The 19,227-nt window shown below is 41.3% G+C and overlaps 1 protein-coding gene across 6 annotated transcripts in view; it reads right to left on the reverse strand.

The window, feature by feature from the left end:
• Positions 1-18,709, reverse strand: part of sdk2b (sidekick cell adhesion molecule 2b) — a 278,236-nt gene extending 259,527 nt beyond the window's left edge. For all 6 annotated transcript variants that reach the window (XM_026178235.1, XM_026178230.1, XM_026178233.1 and 3 more), the window contains exon 1: positions 17,696-18,709. In XM_026178235.1, coding sequence (XP_026034020.1) covers positions 17,696-17,834 — 139 coding nt within the window. In that variant the 5' untranslated portion in view covers positions 17,835-18,709. The remainder of the gene's footprint in view (positions 1-17,695) is intronic.
• Positions 18,710-19,227: the final 518 nt, after the last annotated feature.

Genomic DNA, 19,227 nt, shown 5'->3' on the forward strand with positions numbered 1-19,227 from the left:
TTTTGCAGTCATTGACAGAATTAATCACAGCTTTTCAGTGTAACATGTCAAAAGATGAACGGTGACCATTTACAGCTACAAACTAAATTGCATTGCAAAGCCTGTTTAAATGTTAAACTTTTTTCCCCCTGCAGATTTTAAAACTTGATTGTAGGCTTTGCTTGAATGAAAAGGAAAACTCTCACATCTGTATGACTCCTCTCTCTCTCAGCCCCCTCCATAATTAACATTTTTATTACCATTAAGGTGTCAATGTGATTTTCAGTTTTGCCTCAGCGAAAGCTACTCCTGCTTGTGAAATCTGAAGTGCTTTAAATCTTCTGTGGTCAATGTATATGTTTACATCTTTGTCAAACTTTAAAAAATAATCCTTTCCTTTTTATCCCGACTACTTCTTTCAGTTTCTAGTCATTTTTTTGGTTGTTTTTTTGCACTTTTGAAAAAAAATGTATCAGGAAAACAGACATTTATAACACCACTGACATGTTTTTACACATTTTTAGAATTGCATTTGAGATCTAATGTTGAAACAAAGTTAAGATGAGGCCACTTCAGTCCACTCCTAGACATGTATGATGATGCAAAAGCTGTTTCTCTTACTCATGTCCTTGTCAGTTAAGAAAAACAAGCACCAGCAGTGCAGACATAAAAAACCTGTCTATGATACTTTACAGAAAACTCTAAATTCCTTAAGCTTACAAAAAAGAGAAAAAAAAGGAAGCTTGTAGCTACCATCGTCAATACCCTGATTTCATCCAGTAACTACTAAAGCTACTAGAAGGGTAATTTCATGCCAGGTAGCTCCCTCTCCTTGCTCAACTCTGACTAAATAACCAGACCCAGAGGGCTCTTTCACAGCAGGTGTTCTGTTAGTGCCTAACCCCGTACACCCACCCACCCTCTCTTGCCTCATCACTCCACCCACATTACAGTGAGCACAGAGGAGGCCATGCTCCCCTCAGCGTTAAGACAGAACACTTTGTTACAGCTCTATTAGCTAACTAATCTGAAAGAACTTTATTTTATTAGTCCCTTAAGACTCCTGCCAAGGCCCTTTTCATCCTTTATGGATTCAGTAACTGTGCAGACTCCGTCTCCCTGCCCCTCCCCTTTCCTCCTGTCTCTCCCAATCCTTCAATCCCTCCATCTTACATGCTTGCTCGCCCCTTCACATACAATAGAGCTCTGTGGTACTGGCAAGGTTGCACCAACTGCGCATTACAGATGCAAGTGCACGCACACAAACAGGAGATATTGCACACAACTCACATGAGTCTTCAGTTAGTCGAGCCCGAATGCAGTCTAAATAAGCAATAGAGAAGACGATGTATGAAGAATTGAAAAGCAAAGTTAGATGCAGGAGGGATTCTCACTTTGTAGAAAAATGGAGCTCCAACGGCAAGTCAAATATTCAGGTGTGAATTGATAGCCTCACTGAAATCATCAACATTTGCCTTATATGGCTTCCGCTCGATTTCCCCCAACTTGCCCACAATCCACAAGTAACACATTCTGAAATGTGTGGGAGGCAGAAAGGTCTCAACATGATTTGGGGAGAGCTCCATATACAGACAGTTGAGATCAGAGATGAGGAGGTGGCCTATGCCACAACAAGTTCTGTGAGTATTACCATAGCATATTTCACATGCCACAAATGATGTGTACTTGAGCAAGTCATCCAAAATTGCTGCCCCCAAGTGCCTTTCATTTTAATTCACATATTTCACTTGCAGTCATAGTAAGATGATATCTCTAGTGACAGGCCATTTTGACCCATACATTTGATCAAATGGGAAAAAAGATTAGGATTCTGTGATGTCAAAAAAATGAAATATTCAGTAGGAGTTGCCATTAAAAATGAATATGGTGAAAGAGAAACAAGAGAACACTATAGCATACTGTATATCAACTATATGTGCTTTATAATAAATGAAATGAAAACAGTCAGGTAGAATCCCCAGAATGATTCACAAGAGTTTTAAACAGCATATTTAGCTTTTCAATCTTTTATAACTGATGAGTTAAGAGGAATAAGCAAAACCTTTCATATTATTCATAGAATTTTAAAAATCCATTGTTACATAAAGGCAGCTAAATTGATCAGTGACGAGCTACAGGGGATTCTATATTTATTCTCATTAATTAATGACATTTTGATGTCAAGTGAGAGATCAAACAGCACCAGCCTTATCCCTGGTTTGAGGTTTGAAACATTTATTCCTGATGGTCCAGATGTTTTGGGCTTCTTTTTTTCTTTTCTGTTACACTGCTTCTTTATTCTCTCAGCTACTATGTATGACTGCACTGTAAGGAATTGTTTAGGAAAGAGCTCAACAAAACAGTAGTGACATCAAACAGTGGGCAGCTCCCACATGCACTTCGCTGAAGGGGAGTTTGGACGTCTTGCTCAATATGCAAGGGCTGATGGCATGGCGGCCCAGTGGCAGCACTGGGCCTCATGCCAGAGGAAAGCACTGCACGTAGTGGCTACACGTACATCCAAACGTAAGTGTGCACGCACACATGTACACTGAAAAAGAAAGAGACAGGCATGCGAATGCATAAAACAAGCAAGGATAGCATTGCACATGCACACAAAACCACACACATGTGCATGGCAGAAACTCTAATAATGCCATCAGAGATAGCCTAATGATATTGGAGGGCAGAGTGTGCGGGTTCGCTTTGATCTTCCCTCTTTCCCTTCTCATCCCTCAAAGCTTGTAGCAAAGAAAGAAGCTGAGCAGAGCAGAAAGGGAATAAGGGGGGAGAAAGAGTGAGAGAAGAATAATTGCCAACCTTCATTTAAAAACAAGAAAAAGAGGGATACCACTGAAGTGAACCTTGCGGCAAAGAAAAAAAAAATCAAACTCGTTCTTTTTGCCTGCCTGTACCTGCAGAGCATACAATGGACAGTTGACAGCCCTCACAGGTGCCCCTCAAGCCCTGACTGAACAACAGGGCTGGATTTGGCTGGAGAAGCTGCTGCAGTCCAACAGATTCTCTCTCAGAGGAGCCAGAGACAAATACACCATGTCAATCTGCTCTGTCAGTCCAGCTGATAGCTGCCAACATTAACCCTATGCCTCCTACATGTCTGCTTCCTCCCACAACATACCGAGACAGGTAGTTTCTGATCCTGGCTGTCAATCAAATTTCCAAGCCCATTCCTCCAGTCATACAGGGAAAAAAATGTCAATCAAGGACGTAGCAAAGTAAAACAGGAATCCCATAAGCTCTCTGTTTGTACCAGATCAAACGGCTTGTTTGTGTTTGTCAGTTTGTTCATCAACTGTAGTGAACCACTATGTCCGTTGATGTGACGGTGTCTTCCAGCCTAGCAAGCACATCTGACTTCACTGGCCATGACGGATTGTGGGCACGGATCTATTTTTGGGGATCTGAAAACGCTCAGAAGGACCTGACAAAAGATTAAGGCCTATGTGTGTCTGCGCCTAAGGGGGCAATGCAGCAGCTGCAGAGGCCAAGGAATGACAGTTGTGAGGAACCAGGACACTGCACCGTATAGTGCCTACTGAATGTACAAATAGAAAACTGAATAATTTCTCTGAAGCAAATATTCAGGATATTCAGGTCTACAAGTCATATTCTAGAGTATGAGGTGTCCATTGGTTTTTGGCTGTTTGACCAAAGTGTGCCAGCAGCATTATTAAAAGGGGGGGGGGGGGGGGGGGGGCTCAGGAAAATCATTTTTAAAATATACTGAACTTCCTCAAAAGCAGCATTGTAATTTAATTTGCACAGTCGTCTAAACAAACAGTGAATCCCCTATGCAGTGTAAGGCTGCGTAAAACAAGATGATCAATAACAACTTCACATATTTTCTCATTTCACGGTAAGTTAGGAATGTCTTAAAGGTAACTTTACACAAAGGCTGCAATCGGGCAAAGGTTAACCTACTGTGGTTCTATTAAAGGTGAAAGAAAAGCATCCCAACTCCAGATTCATTTACATGTTTTAGAAGCATTTAGATCAGACACTGTAGTATCTCCTCAGCCAGTACCAGCTGAGACAGCAGTGAAAATGTGTGACTGCTTTATTGCTTTGTTGCGACAGTGACATGCAGTCAAGGCAATCATTGCATGACCAGTTAAATGTAAAAACAGACGGTTAATTAAGTGTTGACGTGAAATCGACCTCTCTTAAGTATCAGAACAGTATGCTGTCCTATAAAGCGTCTCACAATCCCCATTTTGATCCATCCTGGAAATCACTGCCATGTTGTGGCCACAATTAACTGTTGCCTATGGAAGTTTTCTTGAGTACTAGACAATAAATCTGTCCCTGTTATTTTTATAGACATAGCAGCACTTTTTGGCACTCTGTGCATGGACATTATGAGTAAACCTGTGCTCTTTGAGACTGACAGGAGACCAGTGTGCTTGTGTCACACCACTGTGGGCTCACCTTTCATTATCTGTGCATGTTTTACTCATGTAAGCGTGATGGACAGATGTGCATTTAGAAACAGTAGCAAAATAATCACTTTGCACCGTGATTTACAATCTCAAATCTCTTATAATCTCTAATCACCTTGGTCAAGATGTATGACCAACGAAAGAAGTGAAGCAGAGCTTCCACAGAGAAGATTCAGATGATGGCAACTTCTTCAACTTCCTCACACAGTTCACATCTGAGTGTGGTTATTTTGCCGCTATTAAAGAGACACACGTCATTTCTGAGCTTATGAGATGCTGATCTCTCTTTTGGAGACAAAACAATTATCCAACACAACATAAAAAATGTGAAATAAACTCTAAAAAAAAGCTCGTCTACAACACAAGCTCGTTAATGCAGCAGTAGCATTAATCTTTAAACACCAAAAATGCCATATACAAATTTGCTAATAACAGTTTTCTTGTAGTGAGGTGTTTTCACATGGGGTATTGCTATTTTTACTACAGGAAAAGATCTAAATAATTCCTCCACATCATTCCAGCTGATGGGTAAATATTTATCATCTCTAGTAATATTTTAAGATATCACTCCTCTCTACTCAACATTTTAAACTTTAAGTGTCAGTTTCCAAAATGTAACAATGATCCTAGTGCTTCCTCAGTCTCCAGGCTAATTGCAACAAGATGTAGGTGAGACTGTCATCATATTTTCTGGGTGGTCCACTACTCTCATGGGTGTATTAAGCAATTAAATCGCTCAAACAAACTACAGCAGCATTTTTACTTTTCTTGTTCAGTTTCATACCTGTTTATGCGATACATGTACATTGCACGCAGCCATTATGCATTTGGGTTGTTTTTCCAAATTAACCTTCACAATATAAATTGCCATTTTCCACACAGTGTGGTGCATTTTTATGTGTGCATCGTGCGCTGCTGAGGGAAATGAAGCTGTGAGTAGGTGGTGTGTTCAAGTTCCAAGAGGAATGAAAGAAAAATTATGTGGCCATGACAAGGAACATTCTCATTACAATGAAAAAGACCTCTTCACCTTTTCTCTGACTCTACATTAAAAAGAGGAACACAGAGGACACCTCACATATTTTCTGCAATTTTATGTACAGAACTTTCATAGACAGGATTACATCTTTTAGCCTCCTGTAGTTTCCATTGAGTACACCACTCTCCTCTACCAACACATGCTTTATCTAACAGTGATCAAATCCAGTATCTCCCAAAAGTGATTACACACCTCACGTTTTTGTAAATATTTTAATCATGTCGTGGAGCTGGTGGATGTTAGAAACCTTGGGCTCCTCGACCTTCCGTTTGAGGATGCCCCACAGATGCCCAATAGGGTTTAAGTCTGGAGGCATGCTTGGCCAGTCAAGTACCTTTACCCTCAGTTTATTTAGCAAAGCACTCGTCTTTTTGGAGGTGTGTTTGGGGTTGTTATCATGTTGGAATACTGCCCCGTGGACCAGTTTCTGAAGGGAGGGGATCATGGTCTGCTTCAGTATGCCACAGTACATGTTGGCATTCATGGTTCCCTTAATTAACTGTAGCTCCCCAGTGCCAGCAGCACTCATGCAGCCCCAAACAATGACATCCCACCACCATGCTTGACTGTAGGCAAGACACACTTGTCTTTGTACTCCTCACCTGGTTGCCGCCACAGACTCTTGACACCATCTAAACCAAATAGGTTTATCTTGGCCTCATCAGACCACAGGTAATGCACATCCTTAGTCTGCTTGTCTTCAGCAAACTGTTTGCAGGCTTTCTCATGCATTATCTTTAGAAGAGGCTTCCTTCTGGGACAGCAGCCACGTGATGCAGTGTGTGGCGTATGGTCTGAGCACTGACAGGCTGACCCTCCACGCCTTTAACCTCTGCAACAATGCTGGCAGCACTCATACATCTATTTTCAAAAGACAACCTCTGGATATGACGCTGAGCACTTGCACTCAACTTCTTCGGTCGACCATGGCGAGGTCTGTTCTGAGTGGGACCTGTCCTGTTAAACTGCTGTATGGTCTTGGCCACTGTGCTGCAGCTCAGTTTCAGGGTGTTGGCAATATTCTTATAGTCTAGGCCAGCGGTCCCCAACCTGTTTTGCGCCACGGACCGGTTTATGCCCGACAATATTTTCATGGACTGGTCTTAAGGTGTCGCGGATAAATACAACAAAATAAAACTAGTACCGGTACCGAAAAAAGGAAAATTTATTCATAACACACGTGAAAAGACCCAGGAAAACCGAGTAAACGATAAAAACGATAACAAAATAACGCTGAAAACCGATAAAAACCCTGAAAACTATGCATTTCACACCTGAGCCTCAACTCTCGCGGCCCGGTACCAAACGACTCACGGACCGGTACCGGTCTGAGGCCCGGGGGTTGGGGACCGCTGGTCTAGGCCATCTTTATGTAGAGTTCTTTTATTCAGATCCTCAGAGAAGTCTTTGCCATGACTTCCAGTGACCAGTATGAGAGAGTGTGAGAGCAATAACACCAAATTCAACACACCTGTTCTCCATTTGCACCTGAGACCTTGTAATACTAACGAGTCACATGACTCTGGCTAATTGGGCACAATTTGGATATTTTCATTTAGGGATGTACTCACTTTTGTTGCCAGCGGTTTAGGCAATAATGGATATGTGTTATTTAAAGGTGAGAGCAAATTTACACTGTTATACAAACTGTACAATGACTACTTTATATTGCATCAAAGTGTCATATCTTCAATGTTGTCCCATGAAAAGATACAATAAAATATTTACAAAACGGGTGGACGCACTTTTGTGAGATACTGTATATACACAAAAGTACCAAACTGGGTTAACAGGCAATGATCAGAATGTCTCACTCACCATTACCATCACTAAAGCTACTGTTTGAAGAAAATGAACATACAATATACAACTAACTACTGCGTATGCGATGCACGCAAAAAAGAAAAAACAAATGCGATGACATGTCATGTATGAACACTGGAACACCCCTCTCATGAGATTCTCTTTAAGCAGGCCATTATGGGATTTCTGGGTAAGGAAAACAAAGTAAGACACTACTGAAGGGTGGGTAAACCAATCATGTGTGCTTTAGCAAACATAATCATTTAAGTTAAGAATTTTCAGTGACTGTTTGATTTTAACTAAGAAATGTTTATTTAGAAAAGAAAAAAGAAACCCAAATGCATTCTGTTTAATTGCATGATGATGACTTGACTTGTTGTCTCATCTTTGTTATATGCTGTACAATGCAAACTTAGGATGATGAATGGTTGGTCCATCTGGTATTTCCTGCCCATATTCAGTTTTTCCATTAGTCATCATTTCTGCTGTAACTACCCACCTCACCCTCAGCCCCCAAAAAACAGCCACAAGAAACGAACACTGTCAAAACACTCGTTAACTTCTTTGTTTAAATAAAGCCCACACTCAGTGTAAATACCCAGAAGACCACGCTGGAATCTAAATTGTGACCACACAAATACCACTATAGTCAGTGAAGTCACTGGGGAGTTAAGCTTTTTACAACTTCCATAATTAGTAGTCCTGTTTTTATCTCGTTTTTAAAATGTAATCAGCTGTTTCACAGGGAGTTTATCAAAACTGAACTGCACTACTTTATAGTGTTTACGGTACATTTATGGTCTGACTAACACTTGGAGTACTAAATGAAAGACAAAGGTAAGCAACTCTGTTCCATGTAAACTCAAGCTAGTCTGCTCAGTGGTATTGTTATGGTTGTAGGGTCGGGATCCAAAGCAGCTCTTTACTTCTCTCACGTTATAACAGTTTTAAAGATTTCTGCTAGGCAGGAAGAATGATTTAGAGAGCTGTGGCGCTGGCCAATACACTGGGCCATCCACACTTCTTTTACCACTAGTATGTATTGTCTTCTCAAATGGCAATATAAAAGTAGGAGGCCATTTCACAAGACAGTGGAGTGCTGTGAAAAACAGTCACACAAATTTAAGCTATAGTTTTGAGTAAAAGGTCCCTGGCAGCTGTGGCTCCAAATCTCTCACCCCCTTTAACTGTCACATAATGGCTGCAGTGATGTACTGCAACGCCTGCCCAGTACTTAATGGTTATCTACTGCTGTACAGTAACAACAGGGCTCCTTCTCCTTAATATGCCACTTTTGCTAGACTAAAATATGGAGGGACCTCTTTACAAGCACTCCACAAAAATACTCCGTCTTCGGGTGAACACCTCACTCTGTTAACACAATACATAGAATGAAGTGAATGGCAAAATAAGAGATGGGATTCAATAGAAAACTGCCCCATTATACATAGCAATTAATCAATTACTGGGATTGAATCAATATTCCCCGCCCAGTTTGGCAGCCTGACAGCACTCAGGTGTAATTAAAATTGTTGCTATTGACAAATCAAGATGGATGGAGGGTCTGCCGCCTGCACTGATCAGCTCTGAGAGCGATTCACTCTGTGTGACAAACCTGTGGGATGGGTTTTGTTTTTTATGTGTGTGCGTCTACAAATGTGTGATTGGGTATCGCATCAGTGAATGTGTGCACGGTGTCAGTAAGGCTGCAATTAGCGTCCCTAAGTTGAGGTCAAGCACAAGTAATGCACAAGGTCAAAGCCCAGTGTCCAAACATCCATTTCACTCTGCCACCTTCTATTATCACTGGGTTATTCCCATTAAGCTGACTGCTAAGAGTGTTAAATAATTTAGTCATGTGTAAAGTCTATCCAAGCAAATGATGATCAAGATGTTAATCTAATCTCATCTAAATTTAGGAAAGTGCTCAAGTGTAAAGTATACAGAAAAGCTATGAAAGTATGTCTGTCTTTCAAAGTGGAACATTTTCTTCCACCTTTCAGAGTCACAGATAAAATAGGAATCTCAATTAGAAGGTGATATCAGATTCTAAGCCTTTAAGATGATACCAGCAGGGTAGCTGAATGTGGTGATGGATGAGCAGCTGGCTAAGAAAGCAATCAGGAGCTTGTCAGCTTTCAAGGGACAAAAATGTCACACACAGACTCACAAAAGTTTCAAATAAAGGCTTTGATTAGCTTCCAGTTAATTGGCGATGCTGCGATCACCTTTTTTTTTTCTCCCTTTCCCCTCTGCCTCATTCCATCTTTGACTATCTTTCTTTTCACATAAGACAACATTTATAAATTACAGCTGCAAAAAAAATTATTTCAACAGTGCTTGGTGTTTACATGAAGCTTGGCAGGAGTCAAAGGAACTCTTCAAAAGCAATATCAGAGGCGTCAATGATCAGTGCAAAAATAAAAATGCCAGAACATTCTTTTTCTGAGATGTAAGACATTTATTATTGAGGGATCCATGCCTTAAATCTCTTGAGACTGGCCCTTAAGCATTAAACAGAACAAAAAACGGAAAATAAGAACAATGTTTCATGAATTTGAACACAATTTTCAAAGAAGTGTCACGAAGGAGTAATTTATTGCACTATTAAAAAAGGAAGACAATTTCAATCCCACACAGCTAACGCATTAAAAACGCATCCCATTAGTCCATTTCTGGTTTTTACCTCTCAGTCAGTTAAAAGGTTAACATATTAACACAGGGAAACAAATTAGCAACTGCAGAGAAGGCAATGCATCATTCAGTATACTTTTCTTTTAAAGCTTTAGAAAATAAAGGCTGTAATTGTCAAGTATATGAAAAATCAAAGGAGTGCTTTCTATGCCACAGGCAAGTGGCAAAAGTGAGGCAGGAAAATTAAGCGATATACAGAATCTTCTATAAACTATCTGACATATAAAACTCTGATGTCCTGGTTGCTTTCTTAGGAAATGCTATAAATTTGTGAGGTTTAAAGAAAATCTATTTGTTTGTGTGCAGCTTATGAGTGCTGGGATAGCTTATTAGCTGTGAAAATTGTCAGAATGCTGACTTCCACATTGGTGCTTTGTTCTACAGTAAACCAGTATAGACTATACATTGCCAGCTCTCACTCGAGCTTAAGACCAACAAGAAAGGAAGGATGCACTACCCTCTGCTGCTGTTCAGCAGAAAATTCTCAAGGAGGTAGACATCCAAATTAGTGAAAAACTGACATCAATAAGGTTATCAAGTACCCATTTATTTATACATTCAACCAATCGTACTGGGAGAAAAGTGATAAACACAGACCTGTTCACATTTTCCCTGAAATTCTTTAGCATGTTTCTCCAACTGGACCAGTCCTACACAACAATTGTGACCAAATGCAGCCAATTCTCTGTAAAAGAAAAGCCTAGATGATGTAATGCATGAGATGCTTATTCATAAGAAAGAAACCAGTTTGGATGCGATACCTGGAGAGAAAGAAAAATCTCCTGTATCGAAATGTTAAAGCAGCCCCACACAAACATATTCAAATGTCATTAGATGGTTGAATCGAAAACACTGCCTTAGAAAATAGAAAGCCCATTCAGATCCAAATGAATAAACACACTCATTTTGTATATAATGTGTGAGTAATAGCTCATAACAGCAAGGTTATCCGTCAAATGCATCTGGAAGTGGAAAAAGACTCATGTTCTAATAGTTCTCTTCATTCCACAGTATTATTATGTAAAGCATAAAAATGTATTCTCTCATCAAATCAAAGCACCCTACAAATCAAAGTTAAGGCAATTACAATCTTATTCCACCCTTTCAAATGGCAACAGCTGTTTCCCCATGGTCAAAATTGCAGCATAATTGCACACGGTAGCATATGGTTATGGCTGATTAATCCAACTGGGGGTGAAGGCCCATTATTCCTGCATGGGATGGGTAAATAGGCAGTGGATCCGAGTGCTGGATAGACGGGTAATGGGATGGCGAAAAAGGGAATGGGCCTTTGATGAGATGTCTGTTAAAAATGGCGTGATTGTCAGAATCGATCAGACCCTCTACAGTCCTTATCCAAGTCTTTAAAATGATCTGCTTGTCATCCGGTTTCTTCAACACAGAGTAATGCCAGTGGTGCAAATCTATGCAGAAAGGAGGAACAGTTTAGTCCGAGCCCCTTTTATTATACGATATGTATTGCTGTGGGCATTTCCAATTTAATCCCCCTTCATGAACTCCATGAACTAGTAGTGGGGACATTATTGTAGCTCCAGGGGAACCCGGTGTGCATGCCAGAGATGTGATCGTTAAGACTGCTTACTGCTTTGTGGGCTTAGACTGGCCACCGCTTGTAAACAGATGAACACCCACAAGCCCATAGAGCTAATGTATGCATTCAAATTCATAGTTCGCCGGCAAACACACTCACACAAAACACATCCCCCAGGGAACAGCAATTACAGGGTTCATAGGTGGTTTCCAAAGCCTCCAGCCAATCTGAGTGCATTTCAATTGTAAACACACAAGGATCCACATGAGTGCGTTGGGTTTGGGGGCCTCCTGAAGCTAGTGTCACTCTAAGGTCTGTGCTCATTTCCATCTAGCCAGATGAGGGATGATGATGGTAAACAGGCCTTGACTGTGACTCCCCCCTGCCTGTTGCGGGTTGCATAATGTCCTACTTAAACAGTGAGGGAAAAGTTCAAGTCTGTAATCACATTCATACCTCCCGCTTATTATTTTGTTGAAGTCTTTTTGGAGTCCAATTTGAAGGACGTAAGCAAGAGCCGATCATGCTCACTACAAGGTATTGTGCACTGGAATCCCACGTGTGTGGCACAGAAGTACAGAAGGCCCCCAGATGCTAATTTAACAAGCTGTGAGAGTGCACAAGTGTGGCTTGGCTTGCCTCAGCAAATATGAAAAACACAGGATATGCTTTCAGCACAGTGATATTAAAACAAGGTGGAATGCCCTACTGTAAATCCTTCAATCCATTCGCAGTGCATAAACCTTGTTCATGCCGAGGCTTTATTGTTCCAGCTCACACACAGTAGATCGAAAGGAGCACAGGCTTCAAAAGGAAAAAAAAAGCCAACCCCAAAAAAAACACTGTAGTGTTCTTTCTGAAAAGCCAAGTACAATAAACATGTAAGCTATCAGTGTTCTCCACACCGTACATCAAAGGGTAAATACTAACACCTGTAAATAAAGGTGCACAAAACGCACAAGCTCAGCTTTTACAAATACATTCTTCAAACCACCTTCAACTTCTGCTGTGCATGAAAATGTGCACCCACAAACACGGGGAACAAATGGAGCAATAATTTCTGTGCAGGTATTCTAACTTGGCCAAGTGCAAAGCAGAATGATCAAAGAAGAACATGTCAGAGAAAAAAAAAAGACAGTCAGCAGTGCTGGTTTAATCCAGTATAGTCACTGCCCCAATTAGACTATATGACTGAACAATGAAGCCAACTCATCATCACTACTAAAGCCAAAAGGGAGAAGAGTACACCCTCTGTTTTTTGGATTCACAAAAATATTCAAATTGCTTTCAGTCATTCAGCAATGACCCTTGTCTCTCTCAGTGTATACTGACAATTCCCAGCTGGTCTGGGTGGCCTCTTTTCCCATTCCCAGAAGCCAAATTAATAACCATGCAAAGACAAATAGGACAGCCATGGCAAACAGACTCCTTTGTGCCATGTTCCAGGCAGTGGGCAAAATGACAGCGGCTTAAAGAGACTATTTGTGAATTAGGCTACTACATCATTGCCTCAGTTTGTTCTGGTCAAACTGTCTGGACTGCACAGCACTTAGAATAGCATAATCTGAAATTTCCAATTTTCCAATAAAATGCCTCTTTTTGAGGTTACATAGCTATTTCCAAGAGAGAAGCTGGTTGAAATTTTAGGATTTAACTTCTTACAATGTTCCATGAACTAAAAATGAAAAAAGGGAGAGCATCTGGCATGCCAATGGGGGAATTTAGGGAAGCAATCACAGAACAGAAAGTTGTGAAATGGTATCGATTATTCCTTGCTATTGTTACTTTGCAGCACCCTGTAGGAAGTGAGCCACTGTTGGTGGCTCCATATTTATGCCACCTCTCTTCACGTTAAACTCTCATCCTTTCTTTCCCATCTAAGCGCATCAATTTTTACACTATTTTGTCACAAAGATCAAACAGCAGACGACCATAATCAGGATCATTTTCCTCCTCTTCCTATTCTTCTCCCTCCGCGATGATTCTCCGGGGAAGTTACAGTTCATGTTCTGTTGGTTCTACATCATGAAGAATTGTTCATCCTAATTAAATAATTCATTGTGCAATTTAAAGAACAGCCTCCGACTCAAGCAAAAGCACCACTTGTGAGCAATACAAGTTTACAGAAAACTTCTCACGTTGATAGTGTGCAGAGATTGTTTCTTTATATTTCTCTTTGAAGTGTTTTTTTAAACATATATCTAAGCAATTAGTACGCTCTGTCATAAATTTTCAAAGACTATGTGTGGCAATTTGATAACATAGTCCCACTCTTAACCTTTTTGGCTGTATGGTACTGCAAAATTGGGCCAAGATCAATAAATAAAAGTCCCACTTCAAAAAGCTCTGAAAGTGCTATCCAGAGAGAAAAACAGAAGGTCTTTAGTTACACCTCTCTCTTAGACTTGCCACTACTAGAGACCTTCGGTGGGTAGTTTTGTTTTATTGAATGTAGCGCACTGAAACTCTAGACATCCCTCTGAGAAATCTATCACTGGACTTTGACCATGAGTTTTCTTGCCAGCCCTGAATACTAAAAGCGATATGTTGTGACCTTTTGCCAAAGTGCTGGCTGCAGGGATCTACGACAGCCTCGCTTTTTTTCCTCTCCTTCCCTTTGAAAATCATTTCACAGGGCACAGCTGCTACAAGGAAACAGAGATCCCCAGTCTGTCAATTAAGATGAGTGACAAATCAGGACATTTGTAGTCTGGAGACATTCTCTCAACCCCTCTGTCTCCACAAATCATTCTCAGTCCAATCTCAGTTGATTCTTTTTTTTTTTTGGCTTAGCTCAATTCACTTACTTCAGCTTTGTTCAAATCCATAACAATAAGTTTCAGTAATCCTACAAAGAACATGTGTACTTGCTACTAATAAAGAATGTGATACACAAAAGACCAAAGGTGACTGTAAAGGGTAACAGGAAATAGATTAATAGTCTTGGTTTAAAGTGTCCCTTGCTCACTATACACAGTGTTTCAGGCACTTGCAGTCGGAGGTTTATCTCCAAAGGGGCTGGAAATTACCTTCTCAAGTGTGGGCAAATAAAACACACAATGACCATTTAGTGGAAAAGATGAGTCACATCAAGGTAACAAAAATGCAAAAACCTCTATCTCAACATTTCTCCCTTGAAAATGCAGCTTTTACTTTCATCGAAACAAGTCAAGAGCTTTCCCCAAAAGGCAACCATCTCCTTTCATTCACACAATTTCAATCAACTTTCTTCTAAGATTGAAAATGGAGATGACGCACTGCACTTCTATGATTGTGTCAAGATTCATGTCCAATACATTAAGCTACAAACACACCACAGCTCTAAAAATGTTGTGGCTGATTCCTGCGCCATGTCCTAGTAGCGCCACGCACCCTGTCATAACCACGCTTACTAATGTTAATCTGAGTGCCACTCCTCTGACAGAATGAAATCCTGAAGTCCCTGCGAAGCTCCTCGAGTTGAGCTGTAGCTAGTCAACATAATCTGCAGACGTTGAGTGACGCCGATGTGTCTGTGCCAAACATGACATTCCAATAGAGTCCTCCCCTGCTGCTCAAAGCTCCAAAATAGACATGTTAGAAATGACAAAACCAGCAGGCGAGCCCAGCATTGTCTCGGCATGACCTCCGTAAGCGAATGAGAGTGAACAGTGGGGACAGACCAGACAGCTCTTATAACTGTCACTTTAAACACAATATCCAGACTGAGTTTGCAGAAAGGCTTTTTTATTCAATTTCAAGACAAGAGTGTGCTTATGTGTCAGTAACCAAAAATAAAGTGTTTAAAAGTTAAAGGGTCTTTGTTTAAACCACGGAATACTTTCCTATTTTGGATAAATCAGAACTACTCATGGACTAAATGCAAGTTTTTTGCCATCAGTTTAATCCTGATGTACATCATTTAATAATGAGACATTTTTTTACTCTTTTCCCTGCCACACAATGACGATGAGTGACAATGTATGAAATAAAAGGACCGAAGAAGATCCCTCTTTGCTCACCAAGCCCTAAAGCAAGACTTCATAGCACTTTGGTCTGATGAAGGCTGTTCTCCCATCGTTAAAAAGCTGTTTTAGCAGACTGGTCATTAAAATATGGCAAGCACTGGCTGACATGTCCATCCAGAGGCAGGCTACTTGCCTCATCATGTTCTTTAATCATCGGGTGGAAAGAGAGCATCCCACACTGGGGTCACTTTCAACGAGCTGCACTCTGAATGGTCTGAAGAGAGTCCAATTAAATCCTACATTTTCTGACCCAAGAGTGACTATGTGATGGAATCTGAGAGCTGCTGCTGGATGGATTGAGCAGAAAGAGAGTGAGAGTGATTGCAAGCCTTCATCCCCAACATACATAGTCACATGCATGCATAATTTCTGTATGCATCAGTGCATAACCACAGAAAAACTCGCAAAACATTCTCCCCGGGCCACCTCTGTAAATAATGTGTTCTTATTTAACTTGCTTGGTTAAATAAGCATTCAGAAGGAAAGAAAGAAGAGTGGGGCAAAGCATCTAGAATCAGATACAAACAGCAGGAGAGAAGCAGTTATAGAAAACGAGAAAGCAACAATGTCAGGACTCTTAATCCCTAGGACACATGAGTTATCAATCTGTTGTAAATGTCAAACGCGGGGATATGCCCCTGTGAACAATGGATATCTGCCTTGTTTGTTTGTGTGTGCACATTTTTTTTAAATTCATCTTTCCTACATTGTATTATTGAGTAAGCCCCACAAGAGCTTAGAGTCTATCTTGAGCGGCAATACTCTCTCTTCATAGAGCCATCAGTACCTGAATCCCAACAACCTGAGCGGAGGTGGTGCAGCAGAGGAAGGCAAAGAATGAGAAGATTGTCATCCTGAGACTGTCACAGTCTCCTGATCCATGTTCAGAGTACATATGTTTGAACATATATACTCTGTCTCTTTGACCTCTCATTCAGGCATGTTCACAGTACAAGAGTTCCACTTTGTGCAGTGTGTGATGAAGCTTTGAAGTGTGAAGAAAGAGGACAACCCTCAGTCAAGTTCATCATGTTTCCATTTTCATTTTCTAGCAATTTTCCAGGCTCTACTTCAGCGAGGAACCCCTGGAGCAACAGCAAGTACCCATGGTGCAAACTCCTGACCCCACTAAATGTGCGTTTGAATCAAAGTGACAGTAATGTACACGTTAATCTCCCGGAGCAACTAGGTTTTCTTTTAGAATAGTTAAAAAAAAAAAAAAAGCAACCGACTTTAGCATAACAGCATAAAAAATAAAACACCCTGCAGCTCTGTGATAGGTGGATAAAAATGAAAGGAAGAATGCCTGAGGTTACAGTAGACTCCCTTTCTGGGCACCGAGTCTCCACAGAAATATTACAGGAGATCTTGTGGGATTATTGCGCTGAGAATTTGACTCATGAAAAACAGATAATAAAAAAAAAAAGAAGATAAACGCCACCGATTCCCTGTGAACTGCCACACTTGGCTGGTGCTTCCCTCCGCTCAGGCTGCATAATTCTCAGAAAACCAATTAATTTTCAACATTTGATACTTTACCTCTCTGTGCCCGCTCTAATCGTTGCATTTCAATATGTATGTATTTGTTTGCCGCGCTTGTTTGCCGTGCAAAGTTTAGTTTCCTGCGGGTAAGAGTGATTAATTATTTTGTACTTATTAATCAGCTTAACGTTTTAACAGCTTGGCTCGTAATGGCACGTGACATCAGAGGGGCTCATTATACATGTTCAAACTGTAAAACAAAAAAACAGCAGTAAAAAAAAAAAGAAATAAATAAGAGTATTCGTTAAAACGGTCTTTTTTTGAAAACTTGAGAAACCTTAAAATGTGTCTCATTAGATTCTAGATTTAACCCACATCGGTGTGGATGAACTCAATGAAGTTTGATATACGTTAAGTGTGGGGGGAAACTAAGCCTATTTTAAATGTTTATTAAACGTGAGAGTGGTGCCACATTTAACAGAGCTCAGCATCTCACTGATGTGAAGCCTAATGAGAAAATTGTGGGCTACGTGCAAAAGGATGAAGACTGCAAAACTCCGGTGCCACACCACACCGGAAAGGGTTCCATGTTAACATCTAACACAGCAGGTAGCTACAAACACCAATGGGCCGGTGTGATCGGTTCATCGGTACAGTAGCGATCCAACACTCTTCTTACCTTGAGGTTGTGCGCAGTGGATGAGTAAGGAAAAAAATAAAATCCATGCGACGCGCCACATCGATCTGTTAAAGGAGTCCTCAAACATGGTCCCAAACCTGGAGGACTGGACAACAAGTGCCCGGTGAGCTTTAAGCATGCCGTAGTGGCCGAGTCCCGCCGTGGCTGTGGTGCCGTTCGCCTGCTGCTTGATTCGCTCTGTCAGGAGGACCTGCGACCACTAAAGTCGAGCAGAGCGCACCGACCTCGGAGCGCAAAACCAAGCCTCTGCCGTAGCCTGTGGCGACCGGAGAAATTCGGTCAAACTGTGTGTTTGTTTTACAGTCTAAGTTCGCTGCAGTTCCACGAGCCTCGTTGATGGTAAAATATTTTCGTAGGAGTACCGAAACAGAGCGCGTTTGTTTATCTGAAGGATGCAACTCAATTAGATGAATCCAGGTTAAGTCCAAGTACAGTCTGTCTCTTGCTGCACCTGTAAGAAGGAAAGCTGCACCTCATAGAACACCTTTCCCCACTTACACGTCGTGCGTCCTTGAGATGCTGGTTTGTTCTTTTTCTTCGTCTTCTTCTCTTTACTTAACTTCCTCCTTCGCCTTGTCCCCGGCGGAGTGCTTAGGTGTTTTTGTTCTTTCTCTTTTCTTCTTCTCCAAAGCACAGAACAGACTTTTCCTCGAATCCTTTCCTTTCTGAAGAGGAGCGCCACAAATGGAGCACACCCCCCGTAAAGTTCCTCCCCAGAGCGCACCGTCAAGGTCGCCAATTTGCTTTGACAGGAGCGGAGAAGAACTACAGCAGTTCGCTGAGCGGAGAATGGGGGGCGGTGGGGAGAGAAACTTGCATGCAGTCACAGGATGAGAGTGGGAGCCGTGCCGTAGAGGAAAGCCCGGTTGCCGGTGCCTCGGATGAGGACGAGTCCCGGGTTCTTCGTGAGGTAACGCTGGGATCTGATGCTTCAGCAGCAGCGCAGCGCATGATGCCACCATGCGGCCATGCGCAAAAACACATCTCCTGTTACAATACAGCCAAGCACATGGTTTCAGGAGAGGATTTTATTGCTTTCCACATTACACAAAGGTGGAATGAATATAGTCCTTTGTTAAAATGATTTAAGGAGCATGCGTCCGGCTTGTGCTGCCAAGAATGTAGTGGTTCTTAGGGTGCCTGTGGAGAAATCACTATGATATTTCTGCGGGGATTTATAGGCTAATGTGTCTGAGTTTACTGACCTTGTAGTACTTTTTATCCCCCGTGGTATCATTAGAGGGATTTATATTTTGGCTGCATTTTAATACTTTGAGCTATGATACTGTATGTTTTTGTAGCACTTTCTGTATTGCTCTTTTCCTTTTTTCGCTGAGGCTACAGGATGTAATTCTCGATGCTATTTGAGGTGCATGGCATGAATATAAAAGGCGCAAATGGGTGTGCTAAGTCGTTACACAGCCAAGACTGAAACTGCTGCACGTTATCTTCTCTGTGTGTAGGAGAAGGAGGAAGACAAGGAGGAGGAGGAGGCTGTGAGAAGAGAATCG

The sequence above is a fragment of the Astatotilapia calliptera genome, chromosome 8 (assembly GCF_900246225.1).
Source record: "Astatotilapia calliptera chromosome 8, fAstCal1.2, whole genome shotgun sequence".
NCBI classification, from domain to species: domain Eukaryota; kingdom Metazoa; phylum Chordata; class Actinopteri; order Cichliformes; family Cichlidae; genus Astatotilapia; species Astatotilapia calliptera.